General features: G+C 37.9%; 1 protein-coding gene across 2 annotated transcripts; it reads left to right on the top strand.

The window, feature by feature from the left end:
* The first annotated feature begins 12,711 nt into the window (after nt 1–12,711).
* On the top strand, nt 12,712–16,998 carry LOC149923565 (angio-associated migratory cell protein-like). Of its 2 annotated transcripts, XM_090161125.1 has the most exons (11): nt 12,712–12,801; nt 12,876–12,967; nt 13,049–13,210; nt 13,280–13,396; nt 13,458–13,597; nt 13,667–13,811; nt 13,886–13,969; nt 14,040–14,176; nt 14,238–14,387; nt 14,468–14,622; nt 16,874–16,998. In XM_090161125.1, exons 2-11 carry the CDS (start codon nt 12,886–12,888, stop codon nt 16,938–16,940), a joined length of 1,239 nt encoding a protein of 412 aa, XP_090017251.1. In that variant the 5' UTR covers nt 12,712–12,801; nt 12,876–12,885; the 3' UTR covers nt 16,941–16,998. The 2 variants fall into 2 exon arrangements, with proteins under 2 accessions (XP_090017251.1, XP_090017252.1); XM_090161126.1 differs by having other exon boundaries at nt 12,745–12,967.
* Nucleotides 16,999–22,354: the final 5,356 nt, after the last annotated feature.

The following is a 22,354-nucleotide window of genomic DNA, read 5'->3' on the forward strand; positions in this document are numbered from 1 at the left end:
GATGATATGCGCCAAAAGCCGCCAATCAGCCATTTCCTACTTTTTTTTTGATAACAACTTATGGTGTCGGCCAAAGCCATAGAAATCTCATAGGTAACTAGAATGCTGCCGTGTAACTGGAAAATGGGCCAAACGCCGTGGCAGACGATAGCCAGATCTCAGCCAATCAGAGCTCAAAGAGTGGTTCTGCCAAGAATTTAAAGTCACCAGAGAGAATGACGTCACCTATCTCCCGCTATAGTAGCGGATCCAAGGAGGATTATTATCCTCCTTGGCGGAACCACTCTACGGCCTCTCATTGGCTGAAGGTTCAAGGCGAACTGGCGTCAAGCTCGGCCGTAGGCGGCAGCATTCTAGTTACCTATGAGATTTCTATGGCCAAAGCCAATCCTACTTTTTCTAGATAAGGTACACAATCAATTATGCCTAAACGTATTCAACAATATACAAAGGCTCTTAGAGTCCGAAAATACCCCAAGCACCATGGAGGTAACAAGTTTTTCTTGTATATAGCGGGGCCTTCACACCAGAAGCGCAATTAAAAAAAAACAGTACAAAATTGGTAGAATAGGCGCTTAAAGGGGCTCCAAACTTGGAGGAATAAAACAAGGGTACATGAGTTGCGAAGAGCTACGAAATCGGTTTCGTCAGTGACCGTGAACTCGCGCGAGACGGAGGGGTTCAAACGCGACTAGCGCCAACTGCATACGGAATTTCGCAACTATTCTCATTTTATAGCATTGTTTTCGCGTCGTCTGGTTGGTTTTATTCCTCCAAACAAATACGAGTCATTTTGGAAACAGGCGCAAAGAATTTAGAAATGTTTCAAAACAAACCGGACGACGCGAAAACAATGATATAAAATGAGAATAGTTTCAAAATTCCGTATGCAGTTGGCGCTACTCGCGTTTGAACCCCTCCGTCTCGCGCGAGTTCACGGTCACTGACGAAATCGAATTCGCAGCTCTCCCCAACTCCTGTATACTTGTTTTATTCCTCCAAGCTCCAAAGTTCGGTGGCAAAATGTGTATAAAGTCAGTAAAGTGCGAAATTTACGGTTGACTCTGCCCGCCTCTGCCAAGGCCAAAAACTATATATACGTTTCCTAAATAGACTGGCGTGTTCAATGGCTCCACTTGCATACGATAGCAGACGCTGTTCAAAATTTTTCCCTGCACTTCAGAGTGCTACTAGTGGCGCCTCTAACAGCTGGTCAAAGGCTTCTCCCGTGTTTCGAAAGTGTTAACAAGTTTTTTGTATGGAGACTCTTGTCTAGTAAGCCAAACGTATATATAGTTTTTGGCCAAGGCCGAGTGAGGGGTTGGGGGGGGAAGAAAAGCATGCTCAATTTTTTTGCCACCGAACTTTGGAGCCCCTTTAAATAAATCATACTCGAATTAAATCACCAAGAAGTAATATTTCCGAGAGCCAGGACCCGCAAGGTATTGTTTATATAGTGCTTGTTGAAATAATGGAAACTTTTCACCTGTAAACAGAACGTCGTGTTGTTGCCAAGCCTTAAAGGGCAACGCAAGCTCTGTGGCAAAAAAAAAAAAAAAGTATTTAACCCCCTACACCCCCACTCGGTACTAGCGAGACCACGCAGAGTTTACCGTAAATTTCGCACTTTGCATACATAGTCACACAAATGCCAGCTCACTTGCGTTGCCCTTTAATATGTCAAAAAAACTACCTGGTTAAAAGGGAACGCTTGTTGCTGCCGTAAAAGTGGAAAAATGTGCAGGTCCTGGCTCTCGGAAATATTACTTCTTGGCGATTTCCTTGGAGGATTATTTATTGAAGCGCCTATTACACCATACACAAAGTATAACAAAAAATAAATGAGCAGTAAGTTTCTTTTTAAAATGTCGGTAGATGCCACTTTTCAATTCCTTAATCAACTCCTCCGAGGACGAAACTATAATCACTTTTCTTCATATATATCGTTTTCCCTCCGAATCCATCTTTGACGTAATTGATATCATTCCGAAAGAGATAAATGGAACATGTTTCCAAGGTTCTTGAAAGAAGCAAAAAAAAAAAAAAAAATGCTCCAAGCGGACCGAGTGCAATGTCAATACAAACAATCCTTATGTTATCTCCTTAACTAATGCTCTTTGCTCCCACTGTGATATTAATCGCCTTGTTCTCCTTCTTCTCGGTGATTTTAATTACCCAATATTGACTGGTTTCTACCCGTTATCTCTCGTCACCTCGATACATATTGCAAAGCCCGCAACGGTCATTAAAATCTTTTGCGCACTCTAAGATGGAAGTCTGAGGCTTTTCTGTACAATCTCATCACCAGTAACCCGAAGTCATTTTACCCCCACATAAATATATACCATGTGACACATTATAAACTTTTTGAGGTCCAAAAACCTGACGGTTCCTTTACAGTTATTCCCAAGGAGGCCGCTAATGTTTTTAATAACTACTTCGCGTCAGCAGCTCAAACCCAACCGTTCGTCCCTAGCCCCCCTCCTATTTCCCTGCTCGTCACCTTCGATAAATTTAATTGTGAGCCGTCGGATATCCTTCATCTATTAAACAAACTTAAAGCTGATAAATCCCCCGGATTTGATGCTGTCCATCCACTCCTCCTTCGCAACTGTGCTGAATCTCTCATTTTTCCCCTTTACCTACTTATCTCTCTTTCCTTCTCGTGTTGTACCCTGCCCCCTTCCTGGAAGGAGGCCAATGTGACGCCTATTCACAAAAAAGGTTCACGTTATTTTTCCATCAAACTTTCGCCCTATTAGTGTTCTAAACCAGGTCCCTAAACTTTCTTAATCTCTAGCCCATGTCCAGTTACGTACTTTTTTACACTCCTCTAACTTATTTTCCACTGCCCAACGTGGCTTTCTCCCGAAACGCTCTTGCCTTAAATCATTAGTCGAGCTGGCTGGACCAATTAAGGCTTTGGCGTTGACGTTATTTTTCTGGACTTCACCAAAGCCTTTGATTCCCTCCCCCACCCTGCTATTATCTCCGCCCTTCACGATGCTGGTGTTTGTGGCGATCTACTTGCTTAGCTCACTTCCTACCTCTCCCACCGCAAACAGCGAGTTGTTGTTCATGGCGAGGAATCTGACTGGTCCCTCAGGGGTCTATTCTTGCGCCCCTTCTCTTCAATGTATTAATAAACTCTCTCTCTGATGCTATTCATGAGGCCTTTGTTGTACTCTTTGCTGATGACACCAAACTTTACCTTAGTATTAAAACTATTGCTGATTGCCTTAGGCTACAGTCTGATCTTGTCGCCGTAGTTTCCTGGGCTTCCTCTAAGGGCTTCTCTTTCAACTCTGACAAATGTTCTGTCCTGCACCTTGGTAATAAAGACGCTAACCATATCTACACAATTAAAACCACGTTATCTGAACGGGACCTTGGTGTACTGGTCAACCCTGCTCTAAATTTCTCTAGTCATATGTCAATAAAGTATCTAAAAAGATTCGCTAAACCACTATTAATATCCGACACAACCTCTTTTTTCGTTCCCTAAAAATAATCCTAACTCTCTACAACTCCCTTATTCTTCCCCACTCAGATTATTGCTCTAAAATCTGGAAACCCTCCCTTCTATATGACATCACTGCCCTCCAAAATGCTCAAAATTATTTCACTTTCTCAGAAATGATCTCGTCATCCTGCCCCCACCCGCTTACGCCTTCTTTATATCGACTCTGTCCACCTTCGTCATCGCGTTAACAACTTCTGCTTACTCCATGATTTTTTCCATAACAATTTAACCCTTAACTTTTTCTCCATCAATAACTCCTCTACTCGTGGTCACTCCCTAAAAGTAGCTAAGCCAAGGGTCTCTTCTGCCCGGCGCCAAAACCACTTTACTTCGGGGGTCATTAATGACTGGAATTCTTATCTACGTAGCAAATGCCCCCCTTAATTTGCTTTTCACTTATTTTTTTTTTCTCTGACCACTTCCCATAGTTAAAAGATTTATTTTCTCAAATTCACCTTAATCATAATACTCACATTCTATTTTTATTCTCTCATTGTTTTAAAAACATAAGCAATCGCTACACACCTCAGAGTCATTTCTCGGAATATTTTCTATTTATTTTCTGATTGTTATTAAAACAGTTCTCTTTCTCCCACTATTTTATAAAAATTGTAATCCTTTTTTTTACTGTTCTGTGCTTTACTCATTCCCTCGATGCTCCAAGAGAAGCCCATTCTGTGGCTTATGGAGCCTTTTGTATAAATAAATAAATAAATCATTTAGTTGGGAATATTACTTCTAGCTTGGAGGAGAGACGCCGAATAAAGTTTCTCTCTTCCGAGCTTCTAGAGGCAGAATTTGTATCTGTTATGGCTGGGGTCTCAAAGAACACTTTCTGGAAATCATGCATCGACGCTCTCAAATATCTTTTAAAGAACTCTGTTCACACTAGTCGACTTGACGTATATACACCAAAAACCTATAACCTTTATTTCGACCCCTGACGTAAGGTCGCGTGGTTTTGAGTACTATAATTTGAACTTAAAATCTAATTTTTTTTTTGGAACGACAATTTGACTTTGGCTATCTGGCAATGCTGAGACTCCGAGAGCATTCACGATCCATTGTCATGTTGAAATTACTTTCGACTGCTTTCATATCACCAAAACTAATCGGAGCAGATACAAGCCATAGAAATATAAATGAGACTAGAACCAGTGACTGCTCTATCTGGTAATCTCAAGGAAAACGGGCAAGCTAGAAGGATGCCATGAGAGTGGAATCGCTACTAATCCACCCAGGAATGCGCCATCTATTAAAAAAGATTGAAACTTTAAATTTTTTAAAATAGATGGCGTGCTCCCACAAAGAATGCTGGTGATTTCCACAAGGCATTGTCTCCGTTACGAAGTAAAGGCTTGTGGAAGCTAGGACGAAGACTTTATGAAGAGCAGTGAGCGCTTGGCCTAGCTACACGTAGTACCATATAATTACTCATAAGTGTGCCAGAAAGAACTTTTCTCAATGAGACCTTGTTGCAAGGATATGACGTAATTGACGTAACTTCCCAGTCGATGACGCTTTTAACGTCATCAAAACTAGTTCTGGCGGGGAGGGAAGGAAGTTGAAACAAGTTTTACGCGACGTTAGTCCGTATTTTCTTTGGTGGCTGTGAAACAAGGTCTCATTTAAATTTTTAATACAGAGATGTTAAACAGAGGCACACTTATGAGTAATTATGTTACATATGGTAGTACCCATAGAAATCTCATAGGTAACTAGAATGCTGCCGTGTAACTGGCAAATGGACCAAACGCCGAGGCAGACGATACCCAGATCTCAGCCAATCAGAGCTCAAAGAGTGGTTCTGCCAATAATTTTATGTCACCAGAGAGAATGACGTCACTTATCTCCCGCGATAGTAGCGGAACCAAGGAGGATTATTAATTATTATCCTCCTTGGCGGAACCACTCTACGGCCTCTCATTGGCTGAAGGTTCAAAACGAACTGGGGACAAGCTCGGCCGTAGGCGGCAGCATTCTAGTTACATATGAGATTTCTATGGTAGTACCTAACGCTTAAGAATATTTATCGGGTTTAAAATCAGGCGCAAAAACTTTAGCGGTTTAATTTGAAAAACGGGTATTACGTTTATGTTAGCTAACATGTTTTATAATTAAATACCCAAGTTTTTGTGATTTTTTATTAAAAAAGTACTAGTAAAAGTGTTTATTACTGAAAATCGTTTTCATTTGGTAAAAATGATTAATATTTGTGCTTTTACGCATTGCAAGTAAAACAATACCGGAAAAGGTTTCATTCCATAAGTAGAATTAAATTGTAATCATAGAGAAAGAAAATAAGTAGAGGCCCAGACAGGGGAAAAAACGAGCTGCTTTCTGTTATGGAAATTTCATTCCCCCCGTGGCATGCGTTATAGGGAAGAAGCACGTAGCGCCACCACACCGTTCTGGAGGAACTAGAAATCGTCGCCTGAAAGCAAAATCCACGTAACTATATACACAAGTCTTAAGAAGTTACGTGGATTTTGCAATAACGTCGTAGAGCTCAGCTGGTTGCCACAAAGGGAGTTTAGTTTCTTAGATGGCCGTTTGTGGCGCCAAATATTTCTTCCCTATAACGCATAGCTCGTGAAGGGGGATAGCAGCGCGGAACAAACCCTCAGATTTCATTGGGCCTCTACTTATTTTTTATCTCTATGATTGTAATATTATTTAGATATATATTCATTCTTATTTAAAATCTTTATATAACTATAGGTTTCCCTTATCTAAACCTACAATACTTTCTCAATGTAAATCGCGACAACTGGACACCTTCATATCATGATTTAATTTGTAATGATAACGTTTTAGAACGGGATATACAAATTGTAAATGGCAAAAGGTGGGTCACGCCAAAAGCCATTCCAACTCCGTTTTTGTTTCCATAGAATTAAAACAAGTAAAAATAGTCTAAATAATTTCTTTTATTTAATGTAAAGAAATTACATCCACTTGAAAGTGAAATAGAAAAAACCGGTGATGCTAACCTCTCACCTTTAAATTTTGACCAAGGATCATTTTGTGTAGGTTTTGAGATCTCCTTTGTTTTAGCTAATTTTGTTAAGTTGTTATGAAGAGATATTCCTCTATCTATAAAAGAAATCTAGTCTAAGAACTAGAACTTGCTGTATTACGAAATATTGTTGGCATCCATGGACATCTTCCCAGATCTCCACGAACATATGTTTGATGCTGAAGTTGTTGGAATCGAACATCATCGCATCAGTTTGATTAAGAAAGTTATTAATTTATATTGCAAGGTCAGACCCCACAAATTAGCGAAGGATAAAAATCTAGAATTGAAGGGTCAAGAAATCAGACTTAAATTGTCAAAGCTCATTTTATTTCAAGGACAATAGCTACATACCTTTTGTAGAAACATCCGTTTACTTTTGTTTACAATTTAGAATCTCCCCATAACAAGCCATAACCACAACACCTGTATAGTACACGAGTTACTTAAGCCTTTGACAAAATATCATTTCGTCAATTATAATTTTTTATTTTTAATTAAAAGATCATCTGCTGCTTTTTATTTGGGTTTCGAAATAATTAATTGACTTATTTACAAGTTATAATTCAAATAAACCTTATTTTAAATTCTCACAGCGGAAATATTCGCGAATCACGTAAAGCTGGTTTCACACTCGATGGGTATATTGAAGAAACAAAATTTCTAATCACACACAACTAGTTTAAATTTAGAAGGTGAAAGATGTCGCAAAAAAGGACTTCGTGGACAGTATCGGACACGGTTCAGTTAATTTATTTAATTGAAGAGTTAAATGTAATGAGCTTATTTGATGGGAAAAGATATAGGGATTCCATAATATTTGAACAAGTTAGAGAAAAGTTAGAGAAAAAAGGCGTTGAAAAAACCGTGGAGCAAATAAAATGTAGGTGGAAGTTCCTTAGATTAAAATACCAGGAGGCTAAAAAAAATTATAAAACTTCCGGGAGAGCGCCTGCCATCGCCCCCTATTACGAGCAATTAGATAGCTTTTTATCGTGCCGTCCAATCAACAAAACCAGCGAAGGAGGCGTGGATAGTCTATTTCAAGAAGGTGACGTATTATTTTAAGTTTATTTCATTAGTAATTAAGGATACAGTTTGCCATTATAATAACGGAAGATTTAAAATGGTTTACCAGATTCCGAAAGCGAAAACGAGTCTCCCGCCCCCAGAAAAAGAAGCGGAAAATCTAATGAGGATTGTCAGGATGAACCGAGGGATGAACTATGTAATTAAACTCCTTTATCTAAATTCAATAAATTACAAAACTAGGTAGCGTTTAACGATCCGATAGTTAAGCGAAGTAAGATAATCAAAATAATTCGTGTTCATACTTTTACTAATATTTTAAAAACATGGTTACAAATACGTCGATTTTAGTTTGATATTTAGACGGGCAATTGATATTAGGCCTTAACGTTAATTGAAATTTTTAACACGAACAGATGACGAAATAACAGACGTTTGCCCAAGTGCCAGTCATGTGGGCGAATCTTCTCAAACCGGGCAAGAAACTGATGTTGAAAATAATACCACCACCAATAATAATAATAAACGCAGCAGGACTAACATGAAAGACAAAAGATCTAAGCAAGAGTTGGCTTTACTTAGTTACGCTGAAGAACATTCCAAACAATCGAGAATCAACCAGAAATTTCAACAAGAATGGGCAGAAAATCTTTTAAAAAAACAGCGAAAATGGGAGAAGAAACAAATGAAAAAGATTAATAAACAAATAGATCAATCGCAAGCTGAATTAGGGTCGAAAATTACCGATTTTCAGAAAATGCTGATGAATATACTGGATAAAAAAACAGCAGCGTCGTTTCACCCAGCACTTCTCCTGACCTACCCTCACAGAACGTAACCGGCCACAACGGATTACCTCTTCATAAAGCACCAGAACACATCGTCACCACCTTTCAAAACTCGCCAAGCCATATCAGAACACCATTTCAAAACTCACCAGGCCACAGAGAAACGCCCCTCCAAAACGAGTCATGGCACAGTGGAACACCCCTCCGAAACGAGCCATGCCACAGTGGAACACCATTCCCAAATATAGGGGTTCCTTTTTCACATCTAAACCAATCAATACATTTTACGCCAAAACAACCAATTAGATCCATTACATCGCAATCTGAACCAATTAGGCCCATTACATCACCGACTGGAACGCCCTTGTCAAATTTGGCTCAATTAGCTGGTTCAAGTATGCCATTTCTGAATCAGCTGTCTGGTTTTCCAATGCCTATTTATGGACAGCCTGGCTACTCACGAATGGATGCAGCGAGTCAGTTATATAAATAAATAAAACTAAGCCTAGAAATGGGAAGTACATAAAAGGTTACTACTATAGAAATGAATTTATTGGGAACAATAAAAATGAATTTATTCATTAGAAAATTAAAATGTTTAGTTATTTACATATTTATACTTTTTTTAAGAGGAAAATTTTCAGCTAAGTATGTTTTAATTGTTTCCCTAACAGAAGCTGCGTCGTCGTCAAAGTTTTCTTTTGATCTTTGTCTTGGTTGGGGAAATTGTTCGGTTTCAACGTTTTGAACAGTTGTCATCCAGTTAGGATTTATAACTTCCTTTTGTTCTTCTACAAAGTTATGTAAAGTGCAACAAGTCGCTATTACATGTGGGGCTAGTGTGTAATGTACGTCCATTCGTTTCAACACCATTCTCCATCTTGCCTTGAGCCTCCCAAAGGCTATCTCAACAGCCATTCGTACGCTGCTTAAGTATACATTAAAAGATTCATTTTCTGGAGATGATTTAGCCGCAGCCCCTGTATAGCCTTTCATAAGCCAAGGTAATAACGGGTATGCTGGGTCTCCCAAAATCATAAGAGGTACATCCACCCCATTTACGTTCAATGGTGCCTAATGAATTTACAAATATAGTTTATTAAGCTGAAACAAATTACGCAACACAAAAAATATACTTTTCGACATCATTCCTCTTCTAATAGCTTCTAAGCCAGACTATTTAAAGCAGGGGCGGCTCGAGACTAGCCTTGGATTAACAATAAACGACGCGATTGAAGCAAACGCTTGTGACACTTTTCCTACCCCCCTCGTGCCGGGTGAAAACTACACCCCGGATCATTTCAATATCTTGTTCACATTAGAACCTTGAATAAATAATAGTAGTGCCTACCTGGATATATCACTCTAGCGTTCCGCGTGCATTTGTGTTTGTTACGGGTTCTGCCTTGTAGAAGGCTACTTGTTACGGGAGTTTCGTAAATTCTCCATTAACTTTGCCGAAGCGGCGCTGCTGTCGCAAAATTAATTTGCTTGTCGAGTTTTTTCTAAGAGATATATCCCGGTAGGCATTACGATTGTTAATCCAAGTACTAACCTAGAATCCCGCGTGGTAAATATCAACTGGTTTGGAAGGGTCACGCAGCCCCTGATTTAAAGTAATGTAATATACCTTAGGAAGCTGGTGAGACATTTTGAAAATTTGAGATTCCTTAAGAACCTGCGCGTCATGCGCGCTTCCGGGAACTTTGCAACTTATGTTCCTAAAACTGTTAACATAACAAAATAATTAAAACATTTCAGTTCGTCCATTAAAGAAATTACGATGTTTCGCGTATAAGAGGTAATTTAATAACCAAAATTTGTCATCAACCACAGCCTGGAGAACGTATGATGCCCATTGTTTTCGATTTATGAAGTCTCTAATTAAAGTAGAGGAGTACTTGATTAGGTTTTGAGCAGACAGTCAAACTAATTATAAGTAAACTTACCTTAACCCGTCTTGAGGTGGAAGTATCGGAATGTGCGTTCCGTCTATTGCCGCGTACGCTTGCGGAAATTTAAATTTTGATTCAAAATTCATAGCTATTTGTTTTGCTTCATCCTCATTTGGAAATGAAATAAAGGTTCTTAGTTTGTCTCGTGACATGACCATCACAAATTTCCTAAAAATGTTTACCACGCTGCTTTTACTAACACCAAACGCGTTAGCAACCACCCTACTTTCACAGCAACTAGCTAATTTGTATATGGCAATTGCCACTCGCTTTCTAAGAGCTATTGGTTCTCTCACGCAAAATTCATTAGGTGACATCTCGTTTTCCACAATCTCGCACAAACGATTAAAACTTTCTTTTTTCATTCTGAAGTTTTCCAACCAGTCTTCGTCGTCAAAATTTTCATTAACTATACGATCCCACCAGTCACTACTCCTGGGTTTCATCCAAACTCGTTTTTTCTTTTTTTTTGGAAAAAGGTGGGGCAATTGATTTGGTATGGGATCAATTAAATTTCCTTCGTAATTTGAGGCAGTTTCTAAAATTGTTTGAACGGTTTTTTTTCGAAAATTCATCATTCGCGATAATAGTTGAATTCTAAGCATTTGTAAATTATTATACTGGCTAATTAACGATAGTAAAACTTGAATTAATACAGATATTAAAACATTATCAAATTCTTCCATTTTTTTAACCTTTTCTTCGCGAAATCTAGATCTAAATAATCCGGCCGGTCATTGCGCGGGTGTGTGGGTCAGTTAGGATGAATTGTAGGATGGAATTTAGGTGGAAAAATACTTCGGTCTCTCCCCAAAACCGGTAATGTAACCCCTTCGCTTTTTCAACGCCGTTGTTCGTGAACGACGCTTCTACTAAAAACGTTTTTCAAACCCCCCATGTAACCGCAGTCTTTATTTTTTTCACGGTCGGGTGTCAAGGTGTAACCCCAAAATTACGTTCAAACGAGTGGAACCCCCCCCCGCTACGCCACTGTAGCCACCCGACTCACTCTAACTCTGACTGTAAATGTCACAGCTCTTGAAGAAACTTAAATTCTCCGACTTTATAATGTTCGTCATTACACAAAATAGCAAAATATAAGAATCTACAAATAAAGGGTGAAGCCATCAAACACAAATATTCAATATTAATAAATCAGAATATTCAAAGTGCAATAACTCCTAACAATTTCTTGTACAGCTGTTTCATTCTAATTCCCATCAAATTCCTAAGTTTCATTCCCCTAAGCCTTAGCGAAACCTTATTTAAATCAATACAAAGTAATAAACTGACAAAATTCAACGATTACCAGTACACTATAGAGGTTTTTATTAAAAACAATTTAAAATCACGTTACATGTTTCGGCTTATGGCGTATACGCCGCCGTTGTCAAACGCTTTAAGTGTTTTTAAAGTGTGTTACAACGGCGGCGTATACGCCATAAGCCGAAACATGTAACGTGGTTTTAAATTGTTTTTAATAAAAACCTCTATAGTGTATTGGTAATCGTTGAATTTGGTCAGTTTATTATTAATTACACTAGTTTTTGAGGTTCGTTATTCTACAATACAAAGTATATTTATAAGAAAAGATTCATTTGCCTTAGTTATTGGTTTTTCAACAGTTATTTACAAGTTAGATTTAAATTTAAGTTTAATTTTAAACTTCTAGAGATTCCATTAAAAAATATCGTCCACCAAGCTGAACTATGACATTTTATATTAGTTTTTGGTCACCTCAGGAAGCTCACCATCAGATGGCGCTTATACGTAACCCTCCCAGACATTTGCGATTGTCTGCTAGCAGTCACTTCCGTGCTCCTCCCCGTAAAATTATGGATCTATACTATTCCATATATCTATGGATACAAGAATGCAAATGGCTCATAAAAGTTGATCTCAAGGAGTCGAATGTAAGACAATAAACTAGTCTTTATGCAGAAACAAAAAACGACATCTGCGAGAAAGACCGCAGATTCCAAATTGTGCACCAATATTAAATTATATTTTCTTTGAAAAAAAAGTTGTTTAGAGAAAGCTATCTCATGATCATTCAGGCTTGGAGGAATAAAACAAGTGTCCTCCAAGATTCAGGGAGGAAGCATGGAGGAAGCTTGGAAGAGAGAAGTATTCTGGAGTGGAAAAGTCGGGCGCCACCTGCGGCTTTGTAAAATTCCCATCTTTTTGGTCGGACGTCATCAAGCCAGAATGATGGCAGATAAAGCTGACGTTCGACCAAAAAACCGTTTAACCGGGGTAGTCTGGGTAATTCTAACAGCAATAGGCGGGAAAGGACGTTCTTATTACCACTATGGGATTTTCCACTCCAGAATACTTCCCTGCTCCAAGGAGGAAGAGCCAAATTACCAAAAGTATCGCCATCTCTTTTAAAAAGCGAAACTGTAGTCTGCTACTGGAAACCAACGTGTGTTATCTATCCTACATCCACCGTGCTACATTCATCATCCATGTTGTTACTTCGCTTGCGTAAATATAAAATTTTTATAATATATATGACAAAATTTTGTAGAAATTATTCAATGAAGTGTGACAATTTGTAGCTAGTAGCGAATGCAGGATCACATGAGACAAAATACACCACCACCAATTATGGATGATGATGATGGGGATGATGTCCCCATTGGGGAAGATGGTAATAATTTTTACAAATTCGTTGTTTGCGAAATCCTGAAATCACAACTGATGATTTGCTTCTTTAAACTATTTTTCCTAGACCTTGAAATTATAGATGATGCAGAAATAGAAGCCATTGAGGGTTACGATTCACCAGAATCACCAAGTTTCTCGGTGGAAGATGATGAGGCTCCATTGGATTGTGATCTTGAAACTTATCTTACGCAAGATGACTCCTTGACTAAATTTGAGAAACATAATGGTACAATTTTCCCATTACTAGGCCAAATGGTAATTTGGTGAATATTACCAATAACTAATTGTTTTTTAGAATCGGTTTATTGTTGTGACATAAATAAGGCCAAAACACACGCTGTTTCTGGTGGTGGAGATGATAAAGGATACGTCTGGGATGTCAGAACTGGAGAATTGGTTTTTGAGTGCACTGGTAAGGTGCTTTTAAATAAGAATAAAAATTTTATAAGTTAAATAAAACATTTATCTTCCAGGGTACACAGATTCGGTTTCATTTTGCTGCTTTAACCATGATGGATCTTTGGTGGCTGTTGCTGACATGAAAGGAAAGATTAAAGTTTGGAGACTGGAAAACAAATCTGAGATTTGGGATTTTGATGTTTCAGACTTAGGGGTAATGTAATAACTGTTGAAAAAAAAACATCGGGAAAGAAGAAGACTTAATCGATTTTAAACTTTTTAGTGGCTAAAATGGCACAAAGGAGCTAATATTTTACTTGCGGGAGTTGTTTCGGGCGAAGCTTGGATGTGGCTAGTACCCAATGGCTCCACCAAAACCTTTCCAAGTTTTGGAACTCCAGTCTTGACAGGAACTCTGCTTAAAGATGGTATTATACTAAAGAATTTCAAGTTAACTGCTTTACATTCATGATTCAAATTAATAAAAATTTACTTCCATAAGGAAAAAGAATGTTGTTAGGATATGATGATGGTTCGTTAAGACTTTGGGACCTAAAAGAGCTGAGTGTAATTTTTGAAATTGAAGGTGTGTCATAAATGTTTTTCGGTTTAGTTCATTAGATCTGGGATAAATAATTTTTGCAATTTTTTTTTAGATCCACCCAATGATGAAGATTTAGAAATTGGTATAGAAACATCCATCATCTCCGTAACTTCATCAAACGATGATGCTTTAATAGCTTGTGGTTCAGCTAGTGGTATTGTGAGAATTATAGCTACTAATAGCGGAAAGGTAATTATTTTTTCAAGTCACTTCTTAAATATGTATATAGCCTATTTGTTTCGTTGCTTAGATCATAACAAAATTTGAGGTTGGTAAAGGTTCCATAGAATCGATAGCTTTCTCACCAACGTCTTCCACACTCGCTCTCTGTACCAATGAGGGAACTATAGTGATTTGGGATACAACGAACAAGATGGAAAGGCATAAGTTAAAAGAAATAGTAATATATTAGCTTTGCTTAAAAATATTCCCTTTTAATATTAAATATGATTAATATTTTTTATTCATTTTATCTTTCAGTCGGCTGTTGTAAAAGTATCTTGGCATCCTGATGGAAATTCCATTTTTGCTGCCTGTTATGACAGAAAAGTCATGTTAATTGACGCCTTAACGGGTGAAAAGAAAAAGACGTGGAGAGGCCACAAGAGCAATATTTTAGACATGGCAATAAGCAGGTATTGTTCATTTAATGTGTCTGGCAGGGCCCCACCAGCGTTTTAAGAATTTTGGTATAAATCTAGTAGATCCTCCTCTTTCGTACCTTGTGATAGTACATCTGACCACTCATATTCTTAGTCTTTTTCCGCCCTACTTGTGGTCCTTTTAAGGCCAAGAGCAAAAATTTCATTTTCTCATGTGCAATTTGCAATTTATTTCTGATGTGGGGGTTATAAACTATAACCTCCACCAGTGCTTGAAATGGACTGGAACGGCATTCCGTTTCGTAAACGTTTTTCCTCATATTGTTCTGGTTTGTAAAGATTAATTTTTTATTTCACAGCTTCCATTTTTCCGAATAATCGGAATTTTTTAAAGGAAACACGTTCCAGTTCGTGAATAATTCCATTTTGAGCACTGAAATTAATTGAGCCAAATCATGATAAATGATTTATCATGATTTGGCCCATGCTTGGATGAAAAGTAATATGAAAAAAAATGTAAATCTGTATGTTGTGAAGGGGTCCAGGCCCCGACAACTCAATCGAGTTGTTTGAGGAGTTACAGCATTGAATATAATATACAAATCAAAGGGGTAAGGTACAATAGCCAGAAGAACTCTAGCTCAAGCTGGCAATTAAGTGGTTCAAACTGGAAATCAAGCTGTCACTTGTAAAAAAATTGAGTACTTAAGAAGAGGGCTGGAAATTCACTCTGTTCTTGGTCTTTAAAGGGCAACGCAAGTGACCATGCAGGGGGTAAATTATCTTATAGATAAAAATAATGACTGGGCATGCGCTATCTGCCTTAGCCTTTCCCTCTGTAAAAAAAAGCAGAACCATATTTGCCGAATTTTTTTTTTATAAATGCGCCTCTCGCGGTTCATATGCGATAGCAAAGTCCATGAATTCCCAGGAAAGAGAAGTTTTCGAGGATACTCCCTAGAATGCATAGTTGACATAGTTCCGGCATAGGTCAATTTTCTACCGTAAACATTGCTACTATAGCAAGTAAACCAAGGAGCGGAATCACTATTTATAAGGCATTGTTGTTTTGTATCAGGCATAGCTCTTTTTGCAGCTCTATGGCATAGCTCCCTAAAATCGATCGACGCGACATCGGCCCACGAGAAACGTGGCGGTTTGGATTCGCCGGACTTAGCGCGCGATTCCGAGGGGGGATCGAAGTCTTCGCCGAATAATGTCGCCTAACGGCGACGCGCACTCACTTCGCTCGAGCGCCGGGTTCCATACTAAAAAAGGCTATGGGCCATCTATAACGCAACCTAGAGGACAGCACCAAGCCTAAAGCCCCATTTTCATGCTCGCTGGCAGCGGGTAAAAATCGACAAAATCCGCTTCCGCTACACACTTTTTCACTTTCCGCGTCGATCTGTTTCAAACAGATATTTTAGCTTTATTTTCACGCTTGCGAGTGGCGGATGCGAATTTTGACAATTTTTATCCGCTACCAGCGCGCATGAAAATGGGCCTTTACGCACCAGGTAATGTCGGGCGTGGAATGTATTATATCCCTACGAATCTCGACAAAAAGAGCTGATACAAAACAACAATGCCTTATAAATAGTGATTCCGCTCCTTGGTTTACTTACTATAGTAGCAACGTTTAAGGTAAGAAATCGACCTATGCCGGAGCTATGCCAACTATGCTACCTATGCATTTTAGGGAGTAGGGTTTTGGAGGTTACCAACAAATCCGATCCTTTATATAAAAAAAGATAAATATTCTGTCGGGGGTATAATGATTTAGAAATTGTAAAGCGAGACTGGAAATAAGGCCAAGTATGTGAGGCTAGCGTCAGAGATATAACGCGTCCAAGGCCTAATGTTTCAACCTCCATAATTGAAAATTTTCAATTGGCAAATAATTTTTTCCATAATATTGTTAAATCGAAAATATCAACGTCAAACTCTCGAAAACTAACTCAGTTCTTTTCTCCATAATAAATAAATTAAGCGAAGCCTAAAATCTTCGGGAATCGTTGGTGTTGAGCTAAGAAAATCGAAAAATACGCGAATGAGAACGAAATTGCACCACATGGCTACACCAATGATATTATGAGAATAAGGTTTCCGTGCGGTATGAAATCCTCCTTGGAAAACCAACTTACGACTTGTAGAAGAAAACATAGTTCCAAATCAAGCACCCCCTACATGGCCGCTCGCGTTGCCCTTTAATCAACTGGTAGAATTTTTTTTAGAAACAAGACGGCCATGCCTGTATTGTGGTGTATTTTTTTATTTGCAGCGATGGAGAAATGTTTGTTACAGCTAGTGATGATGACACTTGCCGCGTTTACAGCGCAATATCATGACTCTAAGATTGATAGTGTGTGTAAAATAAATAAATAAATGTATTTACTATTTTGCGTCAATAGTGTCTTTTGCTTGTTTGTTTGTTTACATTTGCATCTTCCTAAGTATCCGAGAGGCCCCTGAGAGAGGGCAGGGCGCGAGTTTACAAAGAAACGAAAAGTTAATTGTTCTTCGTTGCTATTCAATATTGTATTTCTCATTAGCATTAATGCGTTTCGTTCCCTTTCCAAATGCAAAGGTTACCAAGCTGTTATTGTGTATAATCGAATTCCATTCTATTTTGGAGAGAGTACCAACGTAGAGAACTATTAAAAGCCTCGAGTAATCGATGTACTCTGGGTGGATGCCATTGTTCGCTCGGTTTGGAAGCCTCCCCATTTTGACACGCAAACGCCAAATGTTCGCAATTTTATACGTCTCTTTTAATCTGGAAATTATTACCATCATGGATGTCGAATGTCTAAATGCAAGGCCTTCTTCTACGACACTTTCCTTAAGTAGCGTACCAGAACGAATCAACAGTGTGGAGGTGCAACGAATATCAGTAGACAAACTACTCCATACCAAATTTTGGAAATGGATAAAGCGATGCGGGAAGGTGTGGTTGATTATGGCTACCGTGTATCTTAATTACGCCTTCAGCCGGTATTTTCGATTACTATTTAACACCTACAAGTTCGATTTTTGGGTAATTGGAAATTTAAATATGTACACCGTTTCGGCTATGAGTTTAAATTATTTGATAATGCGACGCGAAAGTGTCCTGTCGACTTTTAACGAGACCTTCAGAATGACCGCGCGAAACGAGTTTGACCCCGTGAAAATAGTGTTTAAATGGAAAATTTGTCTTATTTTGACCTTGGGCTATATTTTCCTTATGACAGTCGTACTGATACTTATGTCTCAGATAAAATGCAACAGTTCCGAGGAATTTTCCAGTGCTTGGGTGTCGATCATGACTTTTGGTGTAAACGTTACCACTTGGTCGCCGGAAACAAAATGCGTTCTTCTAGGTTTGGATAACGTCATGGGGGGTTTGTTTTTGATGGGTTGCTGTCCATTATTGGCATTCGGTTTCTTTATTTTGTCTTCAAGCGTGTGTCAATGTGTCGAGTCCTTCAACCGGTGTATGGAAGACTTAGCTAAGAAGATCACTTTGAATGGGCGAACTTTAAGAAATGTGCGATTGAGACACAACGAACTCAACCAGAGCATGGAGAATATTAACAATAGATTTCGTAATTTTCTGTTAGTATATTTGTTCCTCGCATTGGAATCGGCCTGTTTTTCCATTACAATTTGCGTACAACGGTACGATTCGAAGCCTTACGAGACTTTTGGTTTTATGGTGTACTACGTGGCCAAGTATGGACAACCGGCGTTTATCTTTGTTCTGATTACTCTTGTCGCTTCGGCTATTCCCGATAACGCGACCAAAAGTTTCAATATATTTCGACAAATGACTATTCACATACGGGATGACAACAAATATTTGGACCCAAGCAATGTATACGACTCGGAGTTGTTACTCTTTTCTCATCAAATACAATGGTCAGTGTTAGGATTTAGTGTAGGTGGATGTTTCACGTTGACCAAAAGCTTTTGTCTCTCCTGTGTCGGTGTTGGTTTGACCTATGCAGTAGTTTTGGTCCAGTTTCAAACTAAATTGTAACTAACATTCGTTTAATACCATCTTAATGTTTCGAAATAGGGAGCTTACAAATGAAAAAATGTAAGTGTCTAACTGTACTTTATGTAACCGTTATGTTGTAGATTTATTAATAATATATTACCTATCTAGTAGTTTTTAATTAGTCTTATTTAATGGATTTAAGATTTATTTTGGTTTAAATTCGGGTATTTCTTACATCTTCAGTATTTTAGATAGATCCAACCATTAAACGTGAAATTTAAAGAAGAGCCCGAGATGTAACAGAAAATATTTAGGAAACAACAATACAATTACGTATAAATAGTACCATTCTGTAACTTTCACGATGGTCGCCATTTTTTTATCTCTTCCGAAAAGCATGGGTGCAATCGTGTTACGCTGTACTACTCTATATCTTGCATATTAAAGTACACATTTAAACATTTTTATTCCTCCTGTAGATGAACATAATTGGCATATCATATTTAAAACCCAAACGTTATTTGTACCTCAAAGAAAAATCCATTACAATGCTCTCTCAATCATTATGTCCATTATGAACTATTTTTCAAAAACCGAAACATATTAAAAACCTAACAGTTAATTTTACTCAAAAGAAAAATTAATTATAACGCTTTCTAAATCAAACTGAACATTCACATAATTATCTCACAAAAAAATAACAATCTTATCTCAAAGAAAAATTCATAATCATAAATTTTAAAATTAGGTTCCATGGTAAAATATACAAAATTTAAAACACTAGTAAAAAGTACTGCTACTTCATAGATTTAAAATATTTGAGTTTATTAAAAACTTAAATTTAACTGGGAGCTTAATAAATTCATTACAACGTTTCTGAATCAGCAAGATTGTATTTAGTTCTACCATAAGTGTGACAAAAATGTAATAAAATATAAAAATCGCAAATTACACTTAGGGATGTTGTATAATCTAGGAGCAACAAACCGAGGGGCAGGTCACTTCCATTTTGGGTGCGTCTTAATCATAGTAAAATGATTAAATCAGGGTAATCGTGATTAAATCAGGGTAATCAAGATTAAAAAATCTAATCACGATTTAAACGAGATTTAATCATTCTAATCATGATCTAATCTTTTTACTCAGGATTTCATCATTTAAACGAGATTTAATCATTCTAATCATGATCTAATCTTTTTAATTAGATTTAATCATTTTAATTAGATTTAATCAATATAATCGGTCGAATCGAGAATTTATTATTAAAATCAAAACTAAAGTACGATTTAATCATACTAATCACGATATAATTTTTTTAATCAGGATTTAATCATTTAATCATGATTAAATAAGATTTAAACATTCTAATCATGATTAAACATGATTTAATCAACTTAATCGTGATTAAATTGAATTTTATCAAAATAATCACGATTTAATCGGATTTAATCTTTTCAGGGGTGCGTCGTTAATCAAGGAAGTGACCTGCCCCTCGCAACAAACGCAATCCGTCAAAAGTTGTGGATTTTCTTGTGTACATTTTTCATTGGCTAGACGCTTTAGCGCCTGCTGCTGTCGGAAGGGGAAAATTCGGAAATTGTCTTCCCCCCCGTCCGTAAAACGTTCAGCGTAAAGGCTTGTGACGCTCGTCCAATGAAATTCGTACACAACCCTTCGTTAGCGTGTTTAAAGGCTAGCTGCGTTCTCCTTGTGTTTGTTGCTCTTAGGTATAATTGACCTTTGATAATAAACCAAATGTAATTATTACTTCATCAGCCACTAAAGGTAGCTGAAGGAGTACTATAAAAAAATATAAAAAGGACCGGCTGACTATACGCGCTTCAATAAAACATCTTCAAGGAAATTGGCAAGAAGTACTATTCCCGAGAGCCAGGACCTACAAGCTACTGTGCATAGTGCTTGTTGAAATAATGTAAACTTTTCACATGTACGGTATTAAACAAACATGTTTCCTTTTCACCATATATTAAAGCTTAGTAAAACCACAACGTTCTCCAGTATTTAGACAAGCATTATATAAACAGTAACTTGAAGCAGTGGCGTAGCCAGAAATTCGCCAGGGGGGGGGGGGTCGAAGTATGTGAATGTTAAGAGGGGTTGAGAATGGGGTGTAAACTTAGTACAGTCAAAGGTAGTGGTCTGGACACAGAACCCCCCCCCCCCTCGTTTACGCCACTGACTTGAAAGTCCTGGCCCTCGGAAATATTACTTCTTGGCGATTTCATTGAAGATGTTTTATTTAAAAGCTTATTCTAAGCTTGTAAAATGACAGCATGCAAAGATTGTGTTATAAATTTATAATGAAGAACTATTTAAATAACTAAGCGAAGTTGCATTTTGGCTTTCTTGAGGTTGGTCGATAGCATAACACGATAAACCGACGTAGATGCTGTTTTTGGTAGATTTAAGTTGTATCTGCCTACTGCATTGGGCAAGTTGGTATTCTTCAAACACTTTCTCAGTCGACCCCAGAGAGTGTTTGTAGGTTATGAAACCGCTTTGAAGTAATTATATTTACTTGTACAAATTTTAACTTTTAACACTTGAATGCTTGGATTTTCCCTCAGGAATAATAATAATCAGCTAGGCTAATACCAAGGCACCACCTTAGGCCTAAGGTATCAATCGACCTTTAAAGCCATTAATTAAGGTGGCCGGGTTACAATGCGTAGGAGGGTAGTGACAAGTCCTTTATGTCATCAGAGCCAACAGCTCCCCACACTTACTCCTTACACCATAAGTAACATACTACCCCTAAGTATGACACTTGAAGCCTTGCTCACGCCTTTTTACTTACTATATCCTTTCTTCACCAAAGATAAATCAGTAAAACGAATAGCAACTCTGTAACCCGGAAGTTTAACACTCTTTGTGATTTGAATTTTTCTATTGGTCATCCAACAGGAGTCAGAGTTCAAATTCAGTTAATGATATAGTACTCCAAAAAATTACGTCTGTTGCGTAACCATAATAGGTGGTTTCTTTTCGCTCGTTCCTGGATTTCGGAGTAGAGTAAGAAGAGTAAGGTTATGACGTCATTTTACTTCGATTCTGTGGTGGCGAATAGTTTGAGTCGGAGTAAAAAGGTTGTCCAAAATGGCTGCCCACGGCCTTTTTAGCAGATTAATTCTGGCTAGCAGACGACAAAATCCGATTTACTCATGTACACCTACTTTTCAGAAGGAGTAAAAAGATCGAGTAGCCAGGGCCGGATTAACACTATTGGGGGCCCAGGCCTGTGCAAAGTAGAAATTGGGGGCCCTAAAAAATTCAGACATTAATTTTTAACTCTATTAACGCCAATGTGGTATTCAATTTATTTTTATTTTTAAAACATTTTTTTTCGGGACTTGGCCATTGCAAACGTGGTTACAATATCATCAAAATCTAGAGTACGAAGAAGATCAGTTTCTATTGACATTACAGAAAGCGAGTTTAAACGCGATTGCGTCATACACGATCTCATTTCCGATTTAATTCTTTTCATCTTTGAAAATGACCATTCACTTTCTCAATTGGAAATAGGCAATGTTAGGTAGATTCTCAAGGCGGTGTGAACATTTGTAAATGTTGATTCCAAACCAAGTGATTCCATCATCTTAAGCTGACCAATAAATGATGTGTCATTGTTCTTTTAATTTTCTTTTGAGAGCGCCACTGGGATATTTCCGCGGCATTATTGAGCGGAAAAATGTATTGGACTGTAATCGGGGATTTCCAAAACATGAAAAATCCGAAACCCATATTCAGTCAATGGTA

The sequence above is a fragment of the Leiobunum rupestre genome, chromosome 10 (genome assembly GCF_980474605.1).
Source record: "Leiobunum rupestre chromosome 10, qqLeiRupe1.1.hap1, whole genome shotgun sequence".
In the NCBI taxonomy this organism is placed as follows: domain Eukaryota; kingdom Metazoa; phylum Arthropoda; class Arachnida; order Opiliones; family Sclerosomatidae; genus Leiobunum; species Leiobunum rupestre.